The following is a 19,181-nucleotide window of genomic DNA, read 5'->3' as shown; positions in this document are numbered from 1 at the left end:
ATTGGGTTTCAATGGAAGGTGATCGATTAGATTACGGTTCTTTTTTTGAGCAAGATGCGAGGGGGCAAAACTGACAAACTTACTTGTGCCATGCATCAATATTATTTATGTATGCAAGCGGCTGAATATGATGAGTTAATATTATTAAAGTGGCTCAAATTATACATTGGGCTATTGATGATAGATTTACTTTTTAACAGTTACCATGGATGCCTAGCACATTTGCCATGAATTTATGTTTTTATGAGTAAAGTTTGTCAAGGGAATATATAGGATGTGTTATGCTATTTTGGCTCTGGTCTTTTATTCTACTTAAAAAAAAAGCTTGCTACCATTGCTCCTCCGCTGCGCTTGGTACTTCTTTTTTTGCCCCTAGACGCATGTATTTTCCTATTAGAGTCAATCATGTTTAAAGCACTGTTAAACACTAAATATAATGTATTTTAATTTATCATATTGTGAGGAATTAACTTATTCACTAGACCCAACCCTTATTCATCACTAGATACTTTTTCTTAACGTTAACCCTATGCTTATTTAAAAAAAAAAATCAACCCTATGAGTGAAATAAATTGGCGTTGGGGATAAGGAATTGGGCTAAAACATGAATTGGGCTATGACTAACCTGAGGATAATAAGCCTGGAGATATGATAATTTAGCTTATGAGGGGTGGAATAGAACAAGTCATCAAGGCATTTAGATGAGGCATGATGGGGAGAAGGATCTCTCCACTTCCTTTCCTTTTGTCCATTTTCTTCAACTTCCCATCTTAATAATAAGATTACAATTTGAACAGTTCAAATTTTATACTCCTTCGGTTCTAAATATAATATCCTTTTTACACTACAAAAAAAGTTTTATATTTAAGATCAAAAGAGTATCTTATAAAATTATGAATAAAATGTTAAATTTTTAAAAAAGTAAATAAAATTAAACTACTAAATTTTAACCATGATTATTTAAAATAATAATAAAAATATTTTATAAAATTTTTATATAATATGAGATCTAAAGGGTTTAAGTTGCAATCTCAATGACTGAGATGTGAAATGGATTGAAATAAAAGGGAAGGCAAGTGAAGAGACCTCTCCTGTGATCTCTTCTCTCTGAATTGTATCTGCTTCTCTTCTCTTATGAACCTTCTTTCTCCTCTCTATGTAGCCGCTACTCCTTCTTCATTTTATCAATGTCTCTTTCCTTCTGAGATTTTCTATGTGAATGTTGCTTTGTGTTTTTCTAAGTGATTGTAGCTAAGAGTTCATGGAGTTCTAATCGGCTGAGAGGTGAGTTCATAACATGATGCTCATTCTCAAGCAAGCATATGGTTACAAAACAGGAGGTTCAGTCTCTGCTAATCAAGAGAGGGAAGTCGAATGGACAGATTGGGATTTGTTAATCCTAGTTTGTAAATTTTCTATTTATCTTTTTTTTTTTGGAAATCAACAACACAAATTAGTCTTCTAAGAATTCATTTCAAAGATTCAAATGACATTCATTTTAAAATCATAACAAGGAAAAGAGCAATATGGTTTGGGGATCCATTGATGCTTTTGTTGAATAATTGCTACAATCATTGATCTTATCGCCTCCGAGCCACCACATCCCCGATCGCCTCTATCTCGTCATCTACTGCTCCAAGATATCGTTGAGTCACAAACTCTGTCACATAAGGGTGTTTAGGGCTGTCAAGATTCAAGAAGAGGAGAAAGCAATCCATTTCAAAGATTCAAATGGAGATTCGTTTTAAAATCATGAAGAGAAAAGAAGTAATATACTTTTGGTGTTCAAATGGAGATTCATTAGACTTCTCTGTAGTTGCACATCTTTGATTGCCTCTGAGCTACCACGTCCGATCACCTCTGCCTAGTTTGGTGACAGATTCAAGCGAAGAAGGGGGTTTAAGATTCAAGAAGATGAATAGTATCAAAGATGGGAGTTTCGCAATCTAAGGAGGAGACTTGAGAGGTTTAGAGTCTTTTAGCACACAAGCCTAACAACATAACAGAACTCTAAAGCCCAAAACAATACAGGAATAGCCAGCTAGCCCTAAGCACCTTTATGATGTTTTTCACTTCTTTAACACGTGTCCAATACTACTCATATTGATCCTTCTTGCCTTCTGCCTATAAATACTAATGTAAATGGGCACTGATCACGTGAAAAATACAATAGCAATACAAATAATTGTTCTCCAATATTTATTTTTGTCTTATTTTTATAGTTAGAACTCTATTATGGTATCAGAGCCACTTGGCTCTTTACCATGAGTCACCAACGTCTTCCTCTGCTACCTCTACTACTACTGTTCCTTCTACCACACCTACTGTCTTTCCTTCTAATGTCTCTAATTATATTACTATGAAGCTCACTCTTGATAACTACTTAGTATGGAGAGATCAAATGCTTTCTTACTTATATGGGCAATGCCTTTTCTGTTTCATTGATGGCTCCACCACCAACTAAAGCTCCAGATGGGTTACCCAATCAAGCATACATCAAGTGCTTTGAGCAAGATCAACTTGTTGCCTCCTTGCTCATTGCCTCTTTGTTTGAGAAGCTCATTGCATAGGTTATGCGCCACAAAACATCTAGAGCTATGTGGCTTGCTCTCGAAACATCCTTCTCTCAACAGTCTCAAGCTAAAGTCCTACTTCTTCAATAGTAGCTCACATCTTTAAAGAAAGGAGGAGAAAGTATCCTAGACTACTATAATCATGCCTCACTACTCACTAATTCCTTAGCTGCTGTCAGAAGTTCAGTATCAGATATTGATTTTAACACTTATCTTCTGGGAGGATTAGGCATTGATTTTGATTCGGTGGTTACAGTGTTAAGCACTTTTAGAGCACATTACACTCTTGAAGATGTTCTAAGCTATTTACTGACATATGAGGCTAGACAAAAGAATGTGTTGAAAAATCCTGTATCTACCGTAATGGCAAATGCAACAACCCACACTTCTCTCTCTCCTGTGCAGTAGCCTCCGTACACTAGGTATGGTGGTCGTGGTTATTTCTTTAGAGGTTGTGGTGGTTGCAACTTTAACTATTTTGGTGGCCGTATATCTATATGAGGGGGGCGCAATGCTCGAGTAGGCACTCTTCTCTTCACACACAAGTTGAAATACTGTGTTAGGTCTGCAAAAAACCAGGCCATAATGCCAAAAGCTACTACCATCGGTATGATCACAACTACCAAGCTCCTAGACCCAGCTTTATTTCCACTCACTATTCTGTTTTTCCACCATTGATGGATGACACTTTATGGTATCCTGACACTGGTGCCACCAACCATATGACCTCCTAACGCTCAAATCTCAATATTAGCTCTACTCCTTATGTTGGTACTGACTCGGTTTGTGTCGGCAATGGTGCTCCACTTCCTATTCAGAACACTGGCTTTGGTCTTCTTCCAATACCCACTAGCAAATATCTTCTAACCCAGCTTTTACATGTTCCTCAAATTTCTAAAAACGTCTTACCTGTTTACTAATTCTGTTTAGATAATCATGTCTTTTTTGAGTTTCATGCCCATTGTTTCTTTGTGAAGGATTCATAGACCAAAGCCATTCTCTACCACGGACCAAGTTACAATAAACTCTACCCTCTTTAGCATCTTCACTCTGTGTTTCCTCCTTCAACTTGTGTTGGTGAACGCACCTCTCTCAATCAATGGCACACTCATTTGGGTCATGCAGCTCATCGTCTAGTTCATCAAGTGGTCACTTTCAACTCTCTTCCTATCTCATCTACTCAAGTTTCCAGTCAATGTCTTGCCTGTTGCACATCCAAGAGTCATCATCTCCCCTCTTCTCCACTCAGCATCGTTCCATTAGGCCTTTAGCTTTAATTTTTTGTGATGTATGGGGACCCTCCCCTGTAGTTTCTGTTAACGATTTTTGCTACTATGTTAGTTTTGTTGATGATTACTCTAGATACATTTGGTTGTTTCCCATCAAAACTAAAAATGAAGTGCAGTCTGTTTTCTTATCTTTTCACACTCTTGTTGAAAATTTGTTTAATTCTAAAATTCAATATTTTCAATCTGACTGGGGAGGTGAGTTTCGACCACTGTATAAACTCCCTTCTTCTTTGGGCATTCATCACCGCATCACGTGTCCGCACACTCACACTCAAAATGGCACAATTGAGCATAGGCACCGAACAATTATGGAAAAAGGTCTTACACTTCTTAATCATGCTCACGTGCCTCGCTCTTACTGGATGTATGTCTTTGGCATTGCCACTTTCCTAATAAATCGCCTTCCCAGTCCTACTCTCCACAATAAGAGTCCTTATGAACTTTTACACCATACAAGACCGGACTATAAATTCTTATGAGTCTTTGGTTGCAGCTGTTGGCCCAATCTTTGTCCATACAACACGCATAAGCTTGACCCCAGATCCAAATTATGTGTCTTTCTTGGTTATAGTACTAATCACTTGGGTTACATTCGTTTGGATTTATCCACAGGTCGGTTATATTTGTCTAGAGATATTCTTTTTGATGAATCTTTTTTTTCCTTTTCAAGCCCAACAACAGCCCGTAGAGCCCACTTCTTCCACTCCTACCTCTTTACCTTTTATTTCTCCCATTCATGACTAGATCCATACTTGGCCACCTTCCCCTGGGCCCATTCTCCCTCAAAGACCAACTCCCTACCTCACCGAACCTTCCTCTCCAAACCCTATCTATTCCTTACAGTCACCTCTAACCTCTCCTTCTTTAGCGTCTCCCTCTCTCTCTTCTAACACGCCAATCTCTCCCTCCTCTCCCGCTCCACTTCCATAGCCTACCCATCCCATGATCACTAGGTCTAAAGCTCACATCTCCAAGCCTAAGATTCCTACTGATGGTACCATTTTCTGGCCTCTACCGAAAGCTCTCATTATCACCTCCTCTGTCTCTATGCCTCGTTCAGTCTCCGAGGCTCTCAAATCACCAAAATGGCAAAACGCCATGGCCACCGAGTTTCAAGCTCTCCTTGACACCCGAACATGGACCTTGGTTCCACTGTCTCCTTCTCTCAATGTGATCAGTTGTAAGTGGATATTTCGCATCAAATTTTCTCCCTCTTGTTCGGTTGACAAGTTCAAAGCCCGACTTGTTGGCAAGGGCTTTCATCAACAGGAAGGTGTTGATTTCTTTGAAACCTTCTCTCTAATTGTTAAACCAGTCACAGTCCGTGTGATTCTCTCTATTGCTGTCTCCTGAGGTTGGTTCTTGTGCCAAATTGATATTCAAAATGCTTTTCTTCACGGACTTCTTACTGAAGTGTCTATAGGAGTTAGCCTCCTAGGTTTGTTCATCCTGACTATCCGCATCACGTCTGTAAGCTTCAAAAATCTCTCTACAGTCTCAAGCAAGCTCCTCGTGCTTGCTTTGGTCGTTTGAGTAACTCTCTCCTTGCACTTGGATTTGTTGCTTCTCGATCTGATCTCTTTTTGTTCATCCTCAATTCTTCTACCTGTCAAATATATCTGCTTATATATGTTGATGACATTATTATCATTGGATCATCCGATGCTACCCTGTTTGCCTTCATTAATATTCTGAGCTCCTCTTTTCCGATCAAAGACTTGGGTCCCTTAAACTATTTTTTGGGTATAGAGGTAATCTGTAGGCCCGATGGTCTTCTGCTTTGCCAATGAAAATATATTAATGATCTTCTAGTCAAAACAAACATGCTTCATGCTCACTTTGTCACATCTCCCATGGCTGTCAATACCAAATTAACAGCATCTAGTCCCATATTCCACAATCTGAGTCTTTATCACAGTGTTGTTGGTAGTCTCCAATACCTCTCCTTTACTTGTCCTGACATTTCATTTGCTATCAACAAAGTTTGCCAATTCATGCACAATCCCATTGAAACCTATTGGTCTGTTGTGAAACGAATTTTACGCTATTTGTGTGGCACCTCCCATTTTGGTCTAGTTATTCACAGGTCATCTCAGTTTAATCTCACCACTGCTGCGACCTTCATTGAAGCTTATTTTGATGCGGAGTTGTCAAACCAATGGCCGCTCCACTAGTGGCTTTATTGTTTATCTTGGTCCTAATTCTATCTCCTGGAGCTCTAAGAAACAACCTATTGTCTCTCACTCAAGTACTAAATTTGAGTACTGCTCTCTTGCTACTGCTACATGTGAAGTCATCTGGATTCAAAATCTTCTTGGAGAACTTGGGATCACACTGCCTGACCCTCCCACTCTTTATTGTGATAACTTGGGTGCCACTTATCTTGCTGCAAATCTTGTGTTTCATTCAAGAACCAAACATATTGCTCTTGATTATCACTTTGTCCGTGAACGTGTTTCTGCCATTTCTGCCAAGTCACTCAGAGTAGCCATTGTCTCCTCCAAAGATCAAGTTGCTGACATATTCACCAAACCTTTTGTGGCAAATCGCTTTCACTGGCTCCGATTGAGTCTAAATGCTCATCTTGCCTATTTGGACTCGAGGGGGCAGATTAGCACACAAACCCAACAACATAACATAACTCTAAAGCCCAAAACAATACCAGAATAGCCAGCTAGCCCTAAAGCACCTTTCTAATGTTTTTCACTTCTTTAACACGTGTCCAGTACTACTTATACTGATCCTCCTTACCTTCTATAAATACTGATGTAAATGGCCACTGTTTATGTGAAAAATACAATAGCAATACAAATGATTGTTCTCCAATATTTATTTCTGTCTTATTTTTATAGTTAGAACTCTATTAGAGTCAAACAGAAGAGAAAAGACGAGGGGTTTTAGAGTCCAGAAAACGCAGCGTTTTGCACGCTAACATCATATTGGAAGGCGTAAACGACTGGTGGTCCCAAACTCCCAATGATAATGTCACTTGTACTCGGCAGTGCAAGTAATTGTAACACTGCGGGAGAGAATATTCAAGGAATCTTGATTGCTAGAGATGATAATGAAGAAGGATGTCAATGTTTATTCTATGTCCTTATTTAAGCGAAAACTCAGAATTTTGTTGACACTTTTCAATGAATTTTTATGTATTAAAAGTGGTTAAAAGTAATCACAACCTTAATCAAGAAAAAATGATAAGAAAATACTATTAAAATTACTGAATTACAAGGTATGGTGTGTGAATTTTAAAGTTTCAAATCAGTTTTTTTTTATACTATTTTGAAAATTTAAAAATCTTACGACATGACGCAACTACCTTTACTCCCCCCCCCTTCCTTCTAATCTTCTTTTAAGAATAGCATCTAAGAACTCCTAATTGGAAACTGGGTGTCGGAACTTCAATGCCATGATCCCTTTGGTTGCATGTTGTTAGAGCTCCAGTACATACACTTGTTTACCTATATTAATATATCTTATTTAACTGTTGACTATTTTTATTTCTTGAACTTTGGTGACTATTTTTATTTAGTTATTAACTATTCTTGTTTAGCTATTTTTTACTCTAACTATCTATTTACTACCTTATGTTTCAAAAATTTGAAAAATGTATCAGGAGCTCTATTGACTGCTTTTGAGAAACAAGAATAGTCATCAATAATGAAATTAGAATAGTAAATAACTAAATAAAAGTAGTCACAGAGCTCTAAAAACAAAAATAGTTAATATTAAAACTAAAGTAGTTAGTAGCTACATAAAAATATAAAGCTCTAAAAACAAAAATAATCAGTAGCAAAACTCAAGTGGTTAATAACCAAACAAAAGTAATTACCAAAAGTACAAGAGCAATAGTGTCATTTCACAATATTCACAAATTTTAAAGTAGCACGGGAGATCTCTTTAGGAAAAATCCTAATAAAATACAGTTGAAATATCTAAATTCAAATTAAGACCTACACTTTCAATAAATTCCTAATTAGGACATAAGCCCTAATTTAGAATTTTTGTATATTGTTAAATGATCAGAATGTCTCTCTTTAATTAAAATGAAAAAATTAATTATTTTACTCTCCTGAATGATCTCTCACTTCTTATAATTATTTTTGGACCAAAAGACACATAAAATCTTTTTACAGTGTTTAAAATCTGTATATATAACTAAAATCTTCAAAAATATTTTAAATTTTAACATAAATAGCCTTCAAATAAATAATTTTTATTTTATGTTTTTAAATATTTATTTTAAGATCTTAAAATATTTTTATTACAAAAATATTTAATATTATGTTCATATAATTTATTTTAGTTTTATTTAGGTAAACATTGGATTTCAACCCAAAAGCGTAATTTGTAACAACTTAATGTAAAATATTTCTTGTAATTAAAATATTTCAAAATCTTAAAAATAAATATTTGCAATGTGAAAAATAAAAAATATTTACCTAAAGGGTACTTAGGTTGTAATTTAAATTGTTTGATTAAAATATTTTTAAAATTTTTAGTTATATATATAAAATTTAAGTATTATAGAATTATTTATGTGTTTTTTGTCCCAAAAAATAATCATAATAGAAAAGAGAAACCATTCGAGAGGGGTAAAATAATCAATTTTTTTAATTAAGAAAGGGTTCTAGTCATTTAACAATATTCAGAAATTCCTAATGAGGTTCCATGGCCTAATTATAAATTTATCAAAAGTATAAACCTGAATTTGGATTTAGGCATTTCTATTGGATTTAATTGGGATTCTCCTATCTCTTTATCCACCATAATTTGTCATTTGGTATTTTTAATGGAGATTCGAAAGCAGATTTCAATATTGATATAGCTCATTACTGACACTAAATATAAATGAATTTGTTATCTAATACAAATAAAATTCTATAATTCTTTTTCTTTGACCCAAAAACTTGATATATAATTAATAATATTTAAGGGCATATGGAAGACGCTACTTGAATTGAAATATTGAATGGAGTTTTTTTTTTTTTTTACCAGAGAAATATTGAATGGAGTTTGAACCTGACTATATTATAATATTTTTATATAAAAAAAGGAACCAAGTTATCCATAGGTATAAATATTTTTTTGCCAACGGATATATAGGGATATATATAATAAATATAAATAATATATTGAATTGAATATAGCTAAATTCACAAGATGTTAGCAATCTCCAGACGCAAATTTCCGATGAAAAACGCGGATCACAGTCCCCATTCAATGCATGGCGGCACGAAAACCCTTCGAAACCTTCCTTTCTCTTACGTGATTGTGTTGCTGTCGTTATTCCAAATTCTTGTCGCTTGAAAATCCTGAACGAAACGAAGTTCTTATAACCTTTTTGACTGATTCGTCTTCGTCGTAGAATGAGCGAACTTTGTAAAATCAGTTTAATAGACTGGAGGCCTTCCCCGGTTGTATCTCTAGCGACCAGCGTTGATGGTTTGAAGGTCGCCGCCGCCCGTGAAGACGGCTCCTTGGAGATTTGGCTTGTCTCCCCCGGCTCTGTCGGCTGGCACTGTCAGTTGGTACACTGGCTTCTTCTTTTGTTTATGAGCTATTATTAATTTAATCGGTTATTAGTCCAGTTCATATGAGTACCTGATGCATTTAGCATGCCCCACGCAGACTATTCATGGAGACCCTAATGCAAGAGTGTCCTCACTTATTTGGTGCCCCGGGGGTTCACTCGGTCGATTATTCTCATCTAACATCGATGGTTCAGTTTCTAAGTGGGATCTTTTCCGCTTGGCACAGGAGGTGTGAGACAGTTGCTTTTCTTTACGATTTATCAGCTGCATTTCATCTGACTTTCTATTGTTTTGCATTTGGAATGGAACCCACGTTCTGCTGACATGAGTAAGCTTGAAGTATGGCTCATATCTTCTTGTCTTGTTGTGGCGGTTAATAAAGTGTCTGGGACCTTAATAGTTAATACAATGGCCTGGTCCACATATTTCAAGAATTTTTGAGACTAATAAAATTTTTGGGAAAACAAAACTTTTAGTCCTCAAAGTTTTACATAGTTTCAATTTGTTCCTTGTGTTTTAATTTGAGATTAGTTTGGTCCATATGATTTCAAAATGTCAAATAAATGGCCCTTATGCTTTGAATATGTTCAAACAAATGTCAAGCAATTGGTAGTCAACAACGGTAAGAATTTATTTGACGTCTATATGGTATTGCATGAGGACCATTTATTTGATGTTTGGGAACTCTATGGACCAAATGAATACCCCTTTTAAATTACAGGACGAAATTGCAAATTTGATGAAATTTTGAGGACCAACAGTTCCCTTTTCTTAACATTTTAGGAGCGTTAAATAGTACCAGTCTTGTGGCGTTAAATTGTTGAATTATGTTTCATTTTGTAACTAAAAGAATGTTTTCAAAATGCCAAATTTTTACACTGGTCATTGTCCATATGTCACCTGTGTTCCCCTTTGGTGATATGTTAATATGGCGCTTTATTTCTCGCCTTATCTGATAATGCTTTTGCAGACTGTGCTTCCTTCAGTTGGCTTCTCAATCTGGCAGATGGCATTAGCACCATCTAAGAGTAGTTGTATTAATACGGAAGCAGAGCCAGATCCTATGGGGAATGGACATTTATCTTATAGTAGGAACAATGATTGTGAAGAACATGAAACCAGTGAAAGCGATGAAGATTCTGTCTCACCTAATTCTCTTAAAGCAATTGAGCATCCACGTGTAGCAATGGGTTGTGATGATGGATGTGTGCGAATATATGCCATTTCAGACTCAGATGATTTCACGCCTACAAAATCCTTGCCTCGGGTCAGTGGTGAGATTTCTTCTCGAGTTATGAATTTTGCTACAGATGCTCTATTTATTCTGCTACGTTTCTATTAAGTGATTTCCATATTGTTTCAGGACGAGTTTTAAGTGTGACTTGGAGTACAGACACTAAGTGCGTATATTCAGGAAGTAATAATGGGTATGTATTGATACGAACATTGATCAATGATCATGTGAAAGTTCTAGGACATCTTTCACCTGTATATTTCTACTACTATATGAATATTTGGGCACCTTCCTCCAAACAGTGAAGTAAACGAAGCAGCATGATCTTCCCGTACTTTAATTTTTGGTACTAATTGATGAAATATGCTTACAATTCCTTGCCACCTTTGTTTCCTCACAGCTTGATAAGGTGCTGGGATGCTACACTGGGGCATGAATTGTACAGGATTACGGCTGGGCTTGGAGGTCTGGGCAGTGGGCCTGAACATTGTCTTTGGTCATTACTCTCCTTAAGGTAAAGAGCGAATGCTTCTGTTGAATCAAATGTCTCATTTTGATTATTCACTTTGTATTTTAACCATTGTTACTTTACTAATTTTGAAACTGAAGTATTAGCTGGCTATATATTATATGAAAACCTTTCTTGCTGATGGTTTTTTTTTTTTTTTTTTAATAAAGGTCTGGCACACTGGTTAGTGCAGACAGCAGTGGCAGTGTGCAGTTTTGGGATGCCCAGCATGGAACTCTCTTACAAACACATTCATTACACAAGGGAGATGTGAATGCTCTTGCCGCATCTCCTACTCATAACAGAGTGTTCTCTGCTGGCTCTGATGGCAAGGTACGGAGTTGCACAAGTTTTTCTTTATTATGAAACTGAACCAATTAGCATTCATACAGCGAGCAAGCATGTCATGACCTGTTAGTTTACGCTTGTATCAAATCAATATTGTGAAGAATATTAGTTGCTGGTAGCTTGTGCTTTTCAATAAAATCAAGGAGAATGGAAGAGGCTGTGAATGCTTAATCGCTAGTTCTTGGGTTTGTATAGATACAAAAGAAACCTTTGGGAGAGCTACCTCTGGCTTGAGGCCTATGTTGGATCAAATTCAGATTAGTCAAAGTCCAAAATGGCTTTGGATAATGGATTGTTTGTCACAAAAAAAGAAAAAGGAAAATCAAGGATAGCGAAGACTGAAGACTAATCAGAGGAGTACATTGATATTAGGAATTCAGACCATTTGAGTAGATTCAGCGAGTTAAAAGGGTTGACATGGGTATCTAATGAAGAACTAGATTAAAAAACATTGGAACATAACTGAACAAAATTAAATGATAATTCATTCAAACTATTGTTATAATTAACAGTAATTTTCTTGAATTACTCTAGGCATGTTTGAGGCAACAGAATAAAAAAAAAATCTTCTAGCTGCTCAAATTTGAATACTAGAATCTTTGTGAAACTTTAACAGTGCGGGGCAACATATCCTTAGATCCTATATTTAATTGTTGTTTTTGCCAGTTCCTAATTACTGATAGCCAACCTAGATCACCTTATTATTAAGATGCAAACGTTGAATCCCAGGCAATAGTCACTGTTAGAGATAATATAGTTATTAGTAAAACTCCTGTTAGCTTAGTGCTCGGGAATCAGGTAGTCCATGACAAGGTATTAAAGCCTCTATGTCCAAGTAGCCCCTAGTTTGATCACTGCCACCTCCTTCTCTTGAACCAAGTTAAATATAAAAGGCAAATTGATGCTTGTATTTGGTGTCTATTTTGACAGAGGTATCTTCCTATATTCCGTGAGTAAATCATATATGAAAAATTGCTGATCTCAAGTACTTTTAAGATATTATATCCTTTTATATTCATAACAACTAGGTAATTGTTTTGAATGCGATAAGGATGTTTTTAGTCTCAGGTATTTGATGTTGTCCTTATACAGTTATGTACGAGTAAATATTCTCCTGTTTTTACGTTTCGTCTGCTTTTCCTATTTCCACTATGGTGCCTTGTTATCCAATATTGAGTTTGTAGATCATGTTACATTATAATAATGTATATTTAAATTTTTCTATTGGAAGATTATCCTGTATAAGGCGTCCTTTGAGTCAGTGTCATCCAAGAATGTTAAGTCAGAATCAGTGAAGAGGAAATGGATCCATGTTGATTACGTGAGGGCTCATACACATGATGTCAGGGCCTTGACTGTGGCTGTACCAATCTATCAAGAAGGTTTGTCCTTGGATTTTAATTCTTCATTATTTCTTTATAGACAGTTTGTCTATCCCTTGTTATGCATGTGAATGAAATCTTATCGCTTGTCGATTTCAACTTCATCCATCAATTCTGTTCCTTAGTTCTATGCTTATTTTTTTATAGCTCACTTGCCATGTGGGAAAAGGAGAAGGCATACAAGAAGGGCTCGTTTTAGAGAACAACCGATTGATTTTAGTTACAGTAAATGGGCCCATTTGGGGGTTCCCATGCTGATTTCAGCAGGTGATGACGCCAAACTTTTTGCATATGGTGTGAAGGAGTTCACTAAGTTCTCCCCACATGATATTTGCCCCGCACCACAAAAAACACCCATTCAACTAGTGCTGAAAACAGTTTTCAATCAATCAGCAATCCTTTTAGTTCAGTCTTCTCATCGTTTAGATATTCTTTCTGTACAACCCAAAAAAAGTGTCTTACCTGATGTCACACATCTCACTGCTGGGGGCTTTGCAAAAACTGATCTGCTTGCTCAAGTTAAGAGCAACTCACCCCGGAAGATAATTTGCAGCACCATCGCTAATTCAGGTGTGCTATTTGCGTACTCTGATAATGTGAAGCCCAGTCTATTTGAATTGAAGAGGTCTGAAGTTTGGAAAAGTACATGGAGTGTTAACAAAAGGAAACTCCCTCGCAGACTACCTTTTGCTCATTCTATGGTTTTTACTCATGATTCCTCTCGGTTGATTGTAGCTGGGCATGATCGAAGGATATATGTAAGTGGGCACAAACCTTTGCTCTTTAAATTTTGTCTTTGTGAACCTCCAATCATAATTTTCTGTAAAAATATGGTGACTTCTATATTTCTATGAAAACGATTTCTTATTGATGTGTGCTCCGTGCAGTCTCTCTCTTGAGTGATTGGTAGGGTTGTTGACATGATGTGATTATTACACCTTTCCCTGAACACCAAATATAATAGTAATATTGGATGCTGTCAACTGGAGATATTTGTGTTATGTAGTACATACGAGTTGATGTTCGAAAGTGAAATCTTTGTCATACAATATATCATTTGTTGTCTCCCTTTATTGACCGTATTGACAAGGTTTAATATTTAAAGCTAAATTTGTATATGTTTGTATAATAAAATAATTTATTTTGAGAGAACATGCTTGCCTGAGGTTATCAGAAGTGCAAGGCTTTGGCAACCCTTAGGCGGTTGTGGCCCACATGCTAAGTCTTACTATATAATTATTGTATAGCCGTATGGTACATAGATATAAAACAGGCTGAATGCATGGCAAAGAAGAATGACAAAGATTGTTGGTTTAACCATTTAGGAGGTCATTGCTTCTATTCTCTGCTTTCCATTGCAGATGGATGTTTTACTTTCTTTCCTATAACAATATTTATCTTTCTTAATGTCTCATATGAACTAAGTCTAGAAATTCTTTTCTCCAAGTCTTGGTTCTTCTTTCTTCTTCCAACTTCTCATACCACATCTCATCCCTCCACTCTGTCTTAGCCATTGTTTTTTTTTTTTTTAATCATTGTTCCCGGTGAAACACTATCATTCTTTGATTTGTTTGTAACGCCAATTTGTAGCATAAAGCATTCAATATTTTAATTTTTTCACAAAGAACGGCTGCTCAGGTTTGGATTTGAGCTGCTTGTAGCTAAGTAGCTTGTTGCATTTGCTTTTATGTTTTCCTTAACTATTTATTTTGCCTTTTGTTTTAATATGAAATATGAGTGTTTTAACTTTTATTTTATGTATCTTTAGTGTCGAGATGTCAAATAAAAAGTATGAATAGTTGTAATAGTAATTCAATCTTAACGTGCTACTCTTGATAAATTTATTAATGATCATATAAAGGGGATGAACATTCTAAAAAGGTTTTAGATTTTAACAAATGTACTGATGTTGAAGATCTTGCTTTATTTTAAGAATTAAAGATATTGAGAGAAATTATTGACATAACTCTTACTAAGAGAAATGGCCATGCTTGCAATGATTTTTATTAGTGATTATTTTTCTTAATCACTTTATTACAGAATTTTAATGATTGACTTTATGGATTAAAAAAAAAAAGCATGAAAAATAATGTGAAAATTGATATGTCATGGTCGCTAGGCTCCGTAATAGTTTCACCTTCGGCTCTAGAATTTCATGACATGGGTTTGCAGAAGTGAAGGGATTATTTGAACCATTATGTCTCTGTGTATCTGTTCTGTTTTGTAGGTTGCGGACGTGGGCAGTTCAGGATTGGTGCATGTCTTTTCCCCATCCCGTGCGATGCAAGATGAGGAATTACCTCTTACCGAACCTCCCATCACAAGAATGTTTACCAGTTCTGATGGGCAGTGGCTTGCATCTGTGAATTGCTTTGGAGATATATATGTATTCAATCTTGAAACACTAAGGTTGCCCACTAAATATCTAATCTAATGATTTTGCCTTTTGAACCTTTCATTGCTAGGCTTGCAACTGGCTAGGCCATCTTGCTTAATAGAGGTAGAGAGCAAAAGGCACTTTTAGGAGGCACATGCATGTTGGTCCATTATCATTTTTTGAAATATTTTTCTTCGTCTGAGATGAAATAGTTGCATCTGATTTTCATGAGATTGAAACAAAAAATTGGTAAATTAAAATGTTAATTCTTTCTACAGGCAGCATTGGTTCATTTCTAGATTGGATGGTGCCTCTGTTACTGCTGGTGGTTTTCCTCCCAAGAACAACAATGTATTCATAGTTACAACGTCCTCAAATCAAATGTATGCATTGGATGTAGAGGCCAAGCAGTTAGGAGAATGGTCAATGCGGCATAGCATTGTTCTTCCAAGGAGATTCCAGGAATTTCCTGGTGAAGTTATTGGGCTCTCATTCCCTCCCTCCTCAAATTCATCTGTTGTTGTTTACAGTGCCAGGTAAACTAAATACTATGTATCAACTGTTCATTTATGTTGTCCTTCGGTAAATTATTAGTTAGGCTCAAATGTCACAAGGTCACAAGCTTGCATTAGTATTTTTGGCAAATTGGAAGCGGTAATTTTAATACTGAAGAAATTTGGTTAGTTTAGGCTTGTCTATAGCCATTTTTTTGCCTTTGGAATTGATTAAACTGACTTGAAATCAAAACATTATGGAGAAGTTAATTGTACGTTTATATGCTTTGCCTTCCTTGTGTTTGATTTCTGAAACTTGTTCTATATCTCCAGGGCAAGGTGTTTAATTAATTTTGGGTTGCCAGTGGAGCAAGGTGATGATGGTAGAAGGGATTTTGAATTTGTTTCATTTAAGGATCCTGTTTTATTTTTAGCACATTTTCCAGGAAGTTCCTTACTATTAATAGACAAGCCCTGGTTGGAAGTGGTTAAAAGTTTAGAAGCCCAGCCTGTCCACAGACATATTTTTGGGACATAACAGCTGCCATGGGGATGCAGCAAAAACCTTGCTTTGCTTATTATTGGAAATCATAGTTAGAGCCACGGACATGTAAACTTAGCGGGTTAATTTGTATGCCTCTGATCAATGCATTTTATGATGAAAAAATTTTCGTTCCAAAATAGGACAAAAATTTTGCAACGGATTTTAGGACTGAAACTGTTGTAAATTCGTCAGAAAGTTTTTTGCAGTGCCCTGTATTTGTGTAGCAATGGCCCAATATAAATTTCATCATTCTTTTAGCTTAGATTTGGTCAGTTGAATTGAGATTCTTGTTGAAATATCTTTGATATAACTGAACCCAAAACCAGATTTTAGTGATTCATGAGTTAAAATGAGTCAACCGATGAGTTAAACGTGTTGATTTGCTTAATCTACTATAAAAACCAGGGTGGATGATTATGCTGTTCAAGGAAGAGGAAAATTCATCCTCTTTTTTTTTTTTTTTTTCCAAGTCATAGCTTGATTTGTTTACAAGGTAACTGAGAGTTCTTTGGAAACGAAGCCTAAAATCAAATTGCTCTTTTGGTCCTTAGTGCTTTCGAGCTTCTCTAAGCTGGATTCATAGTTTGGGACCCCTTAAGCAATGAGCTTGCTATCCTTTTTGTTGAAACCTTTTTCTATAGGTTCCCACAACTCTTTTGATGCCTCTTTCTTTTCTTCTTTCTTATCTTCGTGTCCTCGGTCTTTTTCTTATTCAGTATCGTAACTGTGGAACTTTTTTACGACTAATATCATTTTGATTACTTACCAAAAAAGAAGAATCAATCTAAATTTATGAGAAAATCTTTCTGAGAAAACAAATATCGAGTAAAATGATGTATAAACCCCAATTCCTTGGTTAATTCTCAATCCCATCCATGGACCATTTAAGCTGTTTAGTGAGTCAAGTTTTGATTTATTAGTTGTTCGTTGCCTGTGATAGTTTGATATCTTTTGTTAGCAGACAAGGTCACCCAAGAATTGCGTGCAGATAAGAATTTTTTACCGTTAAACTTGAAAAAGCACAAGCGGCGCAACATTTCGCATCCATTTTTTGAATGAAAAATATTTAGGTCTTATATCTGTGATGTCAGTAAATATAAAGAAATTAATGTGAGTATTATTTCCATTGAATTACATATTATTATTATTACGGCTTATATTATGCTCTTCACTTGTTTATCTTTCATATTAGACAATATACCCCCACAAACACAAGGACTAATTTTTTTTTTTTAATATCCCTCCAAAAAACAAAACCTTTGAAGCTGCTTGGTACAACCGACAAATTAAGTGAAAAATAAGATAAAAAAAATGAGAACGAAAAGGATGGAAAAAACATAATGATCAGATAAGACGGAGACAGATAATTAATTTTGCAAACTCAGTTTTCCTCAACTCAGACTCGAATGCCCGAACCTTGATATTTTTTCTCAAGTGCCATTTTACTCTTTTTTCATGTGTGTATTTTTATCACTAATTTTTGGGTGCATAAAAAAACTTAGACAAAATTATACCACTAAAAAAATTTAGAAATAAACTTGAGAAATAAATATACATCTTTATTATTTAGTTAACATCATTAAATATAGAAATAAAAACCAAAATTTGTTAATAGTACAAGGATCATAACCAGAACTAAGTGTAGGATGAGTTTTAGTTTTAATTTCTATACTTCTAAAGAGTTTTTAAGAAATGTTAACTTAAGCTCAGATCATGCCCTGTCCTATGTTCTTATGAAATCATATGAACAAAAAATCACGGTTTGAAGCAAAACTGAAATTCGATTAACCACAGAAACAGCAGTAACATTAACCCTTAATAGTTATCTTTAATTAACGACGAAGTAATTGAGCAGCAAGCAGAAGCATAAAGTTGCCCTAATTTGAGGGATCTGTGGCGTGGGTGCCCCATTGGGTGTGGCCATGATCATCCGAGAGGTTGAGGCGGCCAATCCGATGTTGCTCGACTTGCAGTTGAGATTCTTGACGGCGTCGCCGACGTCTGATTTGTTGTTTAGACAATTTAGGTTCAATCTCAATGCTCACCTTCTCGCCCTCGCTCACCACGTAGGTGTGTTTATCTTCATCGATTCGAACCGTCATGATAAAACTCATTCTGTTTTCTTCTTCTTCTCGCTGAAAATCAAAGAAACCAGAAAATTATGTTATGTGGGAGTCTGAGAAGCAAAATCAAAGTATACCAAGAGTTTAATTCCTACCTTAATGGATTCTTCTTCTCTTTTCTCCGATTCGAATTCCCTTTACAGCTCTCCGCTCTGTTCTTATAGCCAGCGAAAGGGAAAAGATAGGATGGCATTGGGGATCGAACACGAATTAAAATCTGTTGTTCCTCTCTCGCACGCATTTCCTTTCTTGGCTTTGTGATTCAATTTCTGCTAATTCCTCTCTGCTGCTGCTACGTACGTTTTACATGAAAGAGGAAAGGGGGAGCAGTGAATAATTGGTATGGGTGATTTTACCCGTCCTGAGTCACATAACCTACCAAGGGTTTAAGTAGTCACATAACCTACCAAGGGTTTAAGACATTTTTACTTTTTAGCCCCTTGGTTTCGACTTTCGATTGCATTAGCAATTTTTTTTTTTTTGCCAGTAAAGGCAACCCTTTTTTTTTTTTGAATAAAGGGGAAATATATTAAAACCAATATTTACAGAGGAGAAACAACCAGACTAGGCAGTAGTGGTTATAGAGTTAAGAACCTCTGCTGCCATAGTGGTATGATGCGCTAAACTATGCGCTATTCGAATAATACAATCCGGCGTTCTAGACTCATTGCTAAAGATGATTCTATTCCTATTATCCCAAAATTTCCAAACGAGGATGCCAAAGAAGATTCGCCACTGAGTGCTTGAGTAGTGCGGGTTGAGGTTCCGTGCTATC

At 36.0% G+C, this 19,181-nt stretch overlaps 2 protein-coding genes and 1 long non-coding RNA gene across 3 annotated transcripts; 2 read left to right on the top strand and 1 right to left on the bottom strand.

The window, feature by feature from the left end:
• The first annotated feature begins 4,804 nt into the window (after positions 1-4,804).
• On the top strand, positions 4,805-5,215 carry LOC114711730 (uncharacterized mitochondrial protein AtMg00820-like). The gene has a single exon (XM_028896162.1). The coding sequence runs from the start codon at positions 4,805-4,807 to the stop codon at positions 5,213-5,215; it is 411 nt and encodes a 136-aa protein (XP_028751995.1).
• A 3,950-nt stretch (positions 5,216-9,165) lies between these two features.
• Positions 9,166-16,545, top strand: LOC114711734 (WD repeat-containing protein PCN-like). Its single transcript, XM_028896167.1, has 11 exons — positions 9,166-9,393; positions 9,494-9,625; positions 10,367-10,670; positions 10,760-10,823; positions 11,031-11,144; positions 11,309-11,471; positions 12,718-12,868; positions 13,016-13,626; positions 15,096-15,277; positions 15,524-15,781; positions 16,073-16,545. Exons 1-11 carry the CDS (start codon positions 9,232-9,234, stop codon positions 16,275-16,277), a joined length of 2,346 nt encoding a protein of 781 aa, XP_028752000.1. The 5' UTR covers positions 9,166-9,231; the 3' UTR covers positions 16,278-16,545.
• A 1,499-nt stretch (positions 16,546-18,044) lies between these two features.
• LOC114711729 (uncharacterized) lies at positions 18,045-18,740 on the bottom strand. The gene is made up of 2 exons (XR_003737159.1): positions 18,502-18,740; positions 18,045-18,418 (listed from the first exon to the last, which is right to left on the bottom strand). It is a non-coding gene; the product is annotated as an uncharacterized LOC114711729 (long non-coding RNA).
• Between the last annotated feature and the right edge of the window lie 441 nt (positions 18,741-19,181).

Source organism: Neltuma alba, unplaced genomic scaffold (genome assembly GCF_004799145.2).
Source record: "Neltuma alba isolate B1F8T4 unplaced genomic scaffold, ASM479914v2 tig00011306_pilon, whole genome shotgun sequence".
Taxonomy (NCBI): Eukaryota; Viridiplantae; Streptophyta; class Magnoliopsida; order Fabales; family Fabaceae; genus Neltuma; species Neltuma alba.
Note: the sequence above shows the minus strand (reverse complement) of the source record. Positions and strands in the feature narration are given on the sequence as shown.

Excerpts from the sequence above, each read along its gene's own strand:
- LOC114711730 (XM_028896162.1), top strand. The coding sequence starts at position 4,805 with ATGATCACTAGGTCTAAAGCTCACATCTCCAAGCCTAAGATTCCTACT.
- LOC114711734 (XM_028896167.1), top strand. The coding sequence starts at position 9,232 with ATGAGCGAACTTTGTAAAATCAGTTTAATAGACTGGAGGCCTTCCCCG. Across the intron at positions 12,869-13,015 it reads TGTACCAATCTATCAAGAAG|CTCACTTGCCATGTGGGAAA; the intron begins GTTTGTCCTTGG and ends ATTTTTTTATAG. Across the intron at positions 15,782-16,072 it reads GTTGTTGTTTACAGTGCCAG|GGCAAGGTGTTTAATTAATT; the intron begins GTAAACTAAATA and ends CTATATCTCCAG.